Source organism: Penicillium crustosum (assembly GCF_028827405.1).
Source record: "Penicillium crustosum strain IBT 35664 chromosome Unknown utg000001l_segment0_segment0, whole genome shotgun sequence".
In the NCBI taxonomy this organism is placed as follows: Eukaryota; Fungi; Ascomycota; class Eurotiomycetes; order Eurotiales; family Aspergillaceae; genus Penicillium; species Penicillium crustosum.
Genome location: NW_026623122.1, coordinates 7,942,795 through 7,951,653, shown reverse-complemented (window position 1 = coordinate 7,951,653; position 8,859 = coordinate 7,942,795). Strand labels below are relative to the sequence as shown.

At 44.5% G+C, this 8,859-nt stretch overlaps 1 protein-coding gene across 1 annotated transcript; it reads right to left on the bottom strand.

Annotated features, from left to right (window-relative positions):
• Positions 1–6,112: 6,112 nt before the first annotated feature.
• Positions 6,113–8,404, bottom strand: N7487_002983 (uncharacterized protein; the record flags this gene model as incomplete). The annotated part of the gene is made up of 4 exons (XM_056870730.1): positions 6,113–6,685; positions 6,741–7,927; positions 8,058–8,267; positions 8,326–8,404. 4 exons carry the CDS (start codon positions 8,402–8,404, stop codon positions 6,113–6,115), a joined length of 2,049 nt encoding a protein of 682 aa, XP_056735514.1.
• Between the last annotated feature and the right edge of the window lie 455 nt (positions 8,405–8,859).

Genomic DNA, 8,859 nt, shown 5'->3' with positions numbered 1-8,859 from the left:
TGGTACATATCGCAAAGATATACCCTCGGATATGATCAGTCTGAGAGTAATATTCGTCAAGCTTTAGTCGACTAGCTTCGAGCGCATCAAGCATCTGTTTCTTCCATAGAACACGCTTCCGTCTGAGCTGCTTCATTGACTGTTCAAGATGCTCAAAAAGCCGGTTGTATATCTTAAAAGTATAATGTGCAGTAATATCCCGAGTCTTTGAGAGTTGTAGAGTATAATCAAAGAATGGCTCCGTGATACAAAGAAGATAGTCAATTTGACGCCACTCTTCGGTATCTGGTAGCAGATCAAGACGAGCATACTCTTCACAAAAAGGGCCAAAAACAGACCGTAGTCTCTTCGCGCGGCGAAGCATTAGGAATGTTGAATTCCACCGGGTCTTCACATCTTGGATTGGGGCAATCTTGACTTTTTGGGGCTGGAGATTGTAAAAACTCTCCCGGCGCTGGGGACTAGCGTTCACATATATTGCAAGGTAACGAATCTTATTCAGCGTAGAAGAAATCCCTCGCTGCTGTTGTTGTGCATTCTGCTGGGCCATTTTAGACTGTTGATCAGTCCACTTTGTCTCTGTAGTCTCATTTTCTGGAACTGCCTTGATGTGTCCAAGAAGCTGGTTCAGGCTAAGTTGGATAACATGGGCAAGACAAGGAATTCGAATAACAATAACACCATCCGGTAAAACCTGTTGAAGGGATTCCATAAGAGTTTTGTTGTTTGATGCATTGTCTGTTGTCAGCCCAAACACCCTATCTTCGATTCCATGTTCTGTGAGGGTCTCTATCAGCGCACTACTTAGGTTTGCACCAGTATGCGCCCCATAAATAGGCTTGAAGTCTAGTAGCACCTCTCGATATACCCAGTCGCTATCAATGAAATAGCCAGTGATTGCTATAAACGCCTGTGAGAAGGGAGAGGTCCAGCAATCAAGGGCAATAGATATCTTTGAGTGAGATGGAAGCATCTGAAGCACACTCTGTTGCCGACTCTTAACTGTGCTTGATAGCCGACGACGAATTGTATCAGCAGAGGGGATAAACGGGGTGGATAGAGAGGTGCGAGCCATTTGAATTAGGCTCTGAAACGTTGGGTGCTCGATAAGTTGAAATGGGAGTCGATTAAGAGATAAGAAGGATAAAATCTCTTCCTCCCAGGCCTCTTGTGAGAAAGGAGCCTCGGTCGGAGTATCATCCTAAAAAAATTTAGTAAGGAGAATAAAAGATTAAGTTATAATAGAACATACAGCTTTGCTGAGGAATCTTGTGATCTCTAGCTTTGATCCACCCTTAGCCTTTCGACACCCTGCGCTCTTGATATGTTTTGACATTGTTGATGTGCCATGATATTGTGCTTTCCGGTCGCCCGTTGGATGAGGATGGATAGTGTAAGGATGCTCAAGAATCTGGCCGCAATTCTTACACATAACCTTTGGTGCCCCATCGATACTATTTGCAACCTGGTTAAACCTACCCCAAACATCAGACTGGTGGTTTGAGTCCCAATGGATCTTGCTCTTCCTTCCAAAATCAGTCTGTAACCACCAGTCGACCCATTCGGTATGAGTCATTTTGTCATAAAGAACAAATGCCTTTCTCCGATCGGGACCAACACGTAGAAGTGAGGTAGGAGGTATAAGGGGAATAATCGGACGAAGGAATTCGGAGTCAATAGAGTCGAGATCGAACGTCTGCTGGCTAGTGGATGGTTCAGGGGTACCAAGTCGGTTTGAAGGGGTAAGATAACCAAGATTGTCTATATCTCCATCATAAATCGAGGATGTCAAATTAGATTGCTGGCTCTGGGACATAATAGGCGAAATAAATAAATGATCAATTACGAGGGGAAGAATAAGAGAAGGGATTTACTTACAAAGGGCAGAAGACGTATTACCCTAGCTGTGAATAGAGAGCTGAACGATCAAGTCGTCGTTTATCAAAAGTACCTACTTCACTAGCATTTAATTGGTATATATTATAGGTTTAAGTGGGTTAGAGCCAGCATAACCCAGCAAAACCCAGCCAAAACCCAGCCAAACCCAGCCAAACCCAGCCAAACCCAGCAAAACCCAGCAAAACCCAGCAAAACCCAGCAAAACCCAGCAAAACCCAGCAAAACCCAGCAATTATAACGGGCTAATGCCGGTACTAAGGCTCAGGCTCTACCCGCGCTTACTGCTAGATCCCCTCAGCCAGAGTTTCTAACCGCGGTCAGAAACTAGGAGTATTAGTACTCGGGCTCTACCCGCGCTCACTGTAAGATCCCCTCAGCTAGAGTTTCTGACCGCGGTTAGAAAGTATAGTAGAATAAGGCTTTAATCGTATAATTAATTTTCTGACCGCGGTCAGAGATAGTAGTAGTCGAAAGGAGATCTCAACGTGTAAGGATAGAGTGACTACTTTACACTGTATTCAAAATATATTTCTACAACTTCAACCATGTCAGCAAACCTAAATTATCAAATACCACTACAACCATGATTATCTTTAATTTTTATTGGTAATAAACTAATATCTGGCCAATATAAAATGATATAAAGTGTCTATTTAGTTTAGTCATATAAAGTTGATGTCGAATAAGTGAGTTCATATGGGTTCGATCTAAAACACAAAAAAATACGAAGATTACATGTTGATTATTTAGCAACTTTATGAACGCCAAGAGTTTGTTTTTATGCAAAGTTGGGTTTTACTGGGGCCCCATTGGGGGCCCAGCGCTGGGTCCGGGTTGGGTCCGGGTTCGCTGACTTCGACCCGGACCCAGGCTGGGTCCGGGTCCGGGTCCGATATCTCGACCCAAACCCGGGTTGTGCGATAGACTAGGTGACTACGACGAAAATGGCAAACATCTCGAGCAGCATTGAATAGTGGCTCTATCCTAGTACCTGTTGCCGGAATAAAGAACACGTCACAGGCGAGGAAGGGGATCACAGGGAAATGAGATTGGTTCTCTCTCCAGAATTGAAAAGGCTAAACATCAATTTTACCTATCAGATCAACTCGTTAGTATTATACCAAATCAAGCATTTCGGTTAGAGCTTACCGTTCGCAAGATATTGAGAGTGTTGTAATGCAAAAGAAAGCTTGATTAATCTTCCTGAGGGAATACATGAGGGTATATAAACAACATGAAGTCCAAGTTAATTTCCAACCAATTTGGTTCTTCCCATACATAGAGCAGGAATTACTTCCGATATTGCGGCTTCATTCCTGAGCACAGCGATTAGTGATCAAGGTTGGTGGTGTTCGCTGGTAAAGATCGCGAATTATAAAGCGATACACACCCCCGTGTGCACTGCTCGGATCGCCGAACAGAGGGACAAGGCCAGTTCACCTCGTAGATCCCGAGAAAGCAGTCTTTAGTCTATTTCCTAGAGATAGAACTGTGCGGATATCTCGCTAAGCAGTTAACCTATTTTGAGGCGTAAAATTGTACAGTACTTACGGCCATCACTAATACCCCTTTCGACCGTATATACTGATGCGTAAAGTCATAGTACTCAAGTGCCCAGCGAAGATATATAGTCGCATACTTGGGGGGTTAAGCTTAGGCGCTCAAGGACGAATCACTTTCGGCGGCCTTATTCGTGCATAAAGCGCTAGATAGAGGTTTGTTTCACCTTATTTAAGACACCTTTAAGGAGGTCCTAAATTAAAACGCATGGAATTTTGTTAATCATATCGTCAATCTTCTTAATATCGTCCTTTTAAGCTTCCGAGGGCGCCTAGAGCGTAGTAGCTAGTAATTAATTCTTTTCGATGCGGCCAAAATCGTAGATTCAATGATAGATAGTGGAATTGTAGGATACGTCTTGTGAATCTGATTATAAGACCGCTTAGCAACTATCTATAATTTAATAAGTTTTGTGCGCGAGATAGGTTGAGTTCTTGGTTTCTCTGATGTAGTGGGCGAATAGGGGCTCTTGTAGAAGGTAGTTTAGTCTGATGTGATCGAATAGGAGGCATATTACCCAGAGAAATAGGCGATCTGAATGCGTGGGTAGGGAGAAATAGACTGCGACATCGCCCGTCCATGGGCACCTAGGAGGTGCCCAAGGCCCGTCCACGGTGGGCCTTGGGCTATTTGGATTTTCGAGTGCCCGTCCATAACGCCCAAGGCCCACGGGCATGCCCACGGCGGGCATGCCCACGATGCCCACCATTGCATAAAGTCACCCAAAATGGACGTATAACTCGCTGACTTTGCATAATAAATAACTGTTATTTACACCTGTTTTGCCAACTCCATGTAAAATGGCAGTTTTAATCTACAACATCTATAAATTTTACTGAAATATCTATGTATATGAGAAACTAGTATATATATGATACGAATTGGAATAAAATTTTAATCGAAATACATCATATTGTGTGGTATTTTTATTAACTTATCAAATCATACTGTAACAGCTTGAAGATATATATTTAAGTCAGTGGTACATGCCTGGCATTTTCTATAAGTAAAATACTACTTATGGATTCTACTTTATCTCTCACTCTAGTATATTTCTCATAGGTAGATCGAAAGATAATTAGTATAATTCTTATTTTATAAGCTTATATCACTAAATTCTGTCAATTATATCACTCAAAGACTTGTGTTATTATTCTGGGAGTTTTAAATCCTTCGATTGTAACTCAAGATGGGCGTTTAGGTATGTTCCCATGGGCGTGCCCACGGGCGTGCCCACGGGCATGCCCATGGACAAAGACACTTATAGCCAATCAGCTTATAATATATAGTGGGTCTACACTCAATTTACGATCTATCAGATCTATACAAAGCACCCCTTTTACTAGTAATCCTCGTTTCACACGGTCGCAAGTTACCTATTGTAAGTTCAGATCACTCACTCTCCTATAGTCGTTATATTATCCCTTACATCACATTAACCATGTCCCAACCTAGTGCCTATACCGCAGGGCCTTCTTCACTTCCTCCGAGCTCCCAACCAGACCTCTCCTACGTCGCCGATATATTTGATCCTAACCTTAATCCAAATATTGATCCCAGTCTCTTCAACAGCCAACAGACTTCTATCTCACTGATAGAGTCCGAGTTCACTCAACCGGCTATTCTTGATTGCTCTCTCAAACGCGTCGGCCCCGATCGGAGAAAGCAGTTTATCCTCTACGACGCGATGAACAACGCGTCCAAAGTAAAGTTTATCGAGTGGTGGCGTACCACAGTACGCGGCAGCAGTACTGAGACACAACAAAGGCTACGATAGGATGCAAAACACATATTAGATGTCTGGGAGAACTTCGACCAGGTAATGAATTCCCAATTCTTTCCAGTGTTGCTCGCGACATTCTCTCTATTCCTGCAACAGGCGCTAGAGTTGAACGTCTTTTCAATTTAGCACGGGATGTCTGCCACTACCGACGTGGGCGGCTGAGTACGAAGACAGTCCAGGATATCATAATGTTCCGGTATAAAACCCAGTTCGACATTGAAATAGAAGAACTACCCGATGAGGATACGTCCTTGGATTCAATGCAAGAAGCAGACGAACAGAGAGAGGCTAAGCTTACCACTGACATGCCTGAACCAATCAGCGATAGTGAGGATTCCGAGGATAATGATCCTGTTGGACTGATCGAGTATGAGTTTATGATGGAGAGTCAGCTTCCTCGTCCTTCTATAGTGCTAAGTACGCGGAAGCGACAGAGAAGTGAGCTAGTCGACAGCGAAGATAAGAGCAGTCCTCATCTCCCTCATTATGGAGATAAGGGTAGCACTCAAAAGCGCCCTGGTTTAAGAGAAGCAAGGAAGCGTGGCAAACCTAATAATGATCAATTTGTATCGTATTAGTGTAAATATATGAATATAATGAATGCCTAAGTCATTATGCAAAGGCTTCCAAGGCTTATTTCTGACCCCGGTCAAAAAAGTGACAATGTGTCAAGTTGTTGTATAAAGGCTTCTAAAGCTCATTTCTGACCTCGGTCAGAAAATTGACAGTAGTATCAAGTCATTGTACATGTAATCGAATTACTCAAAAATACAGAGAAAAAAATGCACAAATAATGCAGGTCACGAGGTCAAGAAATTCTGCTTACTAAAAAGGCCCATGGGCGCCCACGGTGTCCATGGACAATGGGCCCTAAGGGTAGGGCCCGTCCATGGGCGTATGGATAGTGCCCATCGCCCGCTTACATAAGGCCCGTGGGCACTGCCCACCCGCCCGTCCATGGGCGATGTCGCAGTCTACAGTGGCCGGATCCCAGATCCTGACAGTGCTATCATCTGACGCCGATGCGAGTCGACTCCCACTCCCGTCTGGCGACCATGCAATCGACCTGACCGAGTTACCATGCCCCTCGAGGGTAGATGCGCACTGGCCGGTGGCCGGATCCCAGATCTTGACAGTGTTATCAACTGACGCCGATGCGAGTTGGCTCCCGTCTGGCGACCAGGCAATCGAGCTGACCGGGCTCCTATGCCCCTCGAGGGTTTGAAGACATGAACTCCAGCTTTCATCTACCACTGGGCTGTTCAAAATCCAATCGGGTTTCTCTTTCTGATAACATATCCTCGTGATACTTTGAGTTGGGCTAAAGACAAGTCCTGAACTATACACTTGAAGCGGGCTGCTTTCGATTGCATGTCTGTAGTAACGAATGAACCGGGACGCGTCTTGAACTCGCCTTAGCAGGTCCAGTGATACTCCATTCTCCTACAAAGTGCCTCGTTAACATCCAGATATTTTCGGAATTTTAATAGACACTCACATGGAGTAAGCCCTCCAGCTTTAGCATAGCGGTTATTGCTTCTGGTACGCATCCCAAAATGCCGAGGCCTTCAAGCCAGTGAAGATATTTCTGCCGTAGAAACCTGTCCACACAGCCTCCATCGTCAAGGGTGTGATGCTTGTCTTCACCACACCAACCTTCTAAAAGGTGGTCAACCCAATACACACAAGAGTATTTTATAGCTGCTAGAGGATTCAAACGTGGGTGTGTGAATTCCTCGGTCGAAATCCCAACAAGTTCAATATTCAGGATATTATGCTGAAGTTTCCTGGACATAGTCTGTAGAGATCGCGAGAAAATTATAAGATGTTCGGCTTCTTGGTCCTCCGGAAACACCTCGCTTCGCGCCTTTTTGAGCAGGAATTCCTTTGCAGACTGATGGACGAAAACAATAACGTCCTCACGCCTAGTAAGAAACGAGCCACAAATTGCGATGATCTCCAGTAAAGCTTGATCGTCATCGGAGAGATTATCAGGTATTTCAACTAGGGCGGTCAGTTCGTGAATAGTGATAGGCCGATACACTATCGACATTACAGCCAGTATTCGCTTGCAGAGCTCAGCATCTTCTGACTTTCCAACCTGATCAATCATTCGACCGTACAACGCATCCAGTCCAGGCGGGAACTCCTTAAGCTTGTTACGGACATGCCTCTGTGACACTTCCAGTCTGGCAAGAGCTTCACAAACCAGGGCTACCCAGAGGAAAGTGCCTTGTGAGTGTGACGACAAGTGACGGTAAACGTCATCGCGGAGTTTATCTTTATACTTTTTGATTTCTGCCAATCGGTGAACCTTATGCCGAATGAACTGTTGCACAGCGTTAGATACGGATGTCTCATTTAACTCTAATGAGATAGGCGCTGTCTGCGTTGCAGTATTCAGACGCTCTTCGATACCAGGCCAGTTACGGCTCGAGACAATCCACTTCACGTGCGAATAGGTAGATGATTCCTGAACAATCAAGTCCAGAAGCAAAGGGAGGTCCGTTGTGCATTCGTCGAGCGCATCGATCGCTAAATAAGTATTCTGTAAGGTCGGATCTTTCAAAATATTGTTGAACATTTTTGAGAGCGCATTCCACGCGTTTACGTCCTCAAACAGCGACTTTCCCGCTTGGTCGTACCGGCTCCGTACATGAGAGAGAAGTGATGGCTGCTTCTCGACTAGTGAATAAATCAAGCCACGGAGAACGGCCGTTGCATTATTGATTCGTACGTCCGTAGCTTGGCAAAAAAGAAGGAGATATTTGCAGTATCCCCGATCGATCGGGTTAACTCATTGATGATCCCGCACAGAAGCATTGTCTTGCCTTTGCCAGGATCCAGAGGAGACGGCTACTTTGGTTGTCTTGCCACTGTTTGAACTGCTCGTTGTCTAAAATCCAGCGATACGAGTCTACCAGCAACCCTCCGTTGGTTCGTTCGATGCGGTCCTTGTTATCATGAGGACTCGTCGTTCGCAGATCCCGCAGGCACGCTTGATTCAATGACGCTTCCGATTGTACTGAGATAATCGAACTGATTAGTCACATTCTGTGAGAGTCGTACTTTCTCCTACCTACAGAACTGAGCAGTGATATGGCCATGGTTCTGTCCGATTTGAAGCCCCGAGTTAGGGCCGTCATATGAGATAGTTGCCATAATAGTCCTCGAATCAGGTCGATGCTTGGTGGTACCAAAGTTGGCGTTGCTGACTTGGAAGTTTACCCCGCAATCAGGTGACCGATGAAGTTGGTCAGGGGGACCAATCTTCTCGATTTCATGCTACTGATATATCCACGGAGGTTTGTGCTACGTTGGCTCCCTGTCTATTATCATAATGACAGCGACCACGCAATGCTACAGTAGTTTACCTATTACCCGTAAAAAGAAAGTCTTTATTTAATGATCAGATAATGCCAGACATAGAGGAATGTGTTTTATTTCAAGTACATTACATTACATAAAAAACAATTCGTGTGACTTCATCCATAAATACGTTTCACCATATTACGAGAAACAAAATTAAAAATAGACTAGCGTGTTTCAGGATAGAGTTCGAGAAAGAATCGAAAAGAACAAAGAGGTGAAACTGATTTCGAGCGGCCCTATATCTT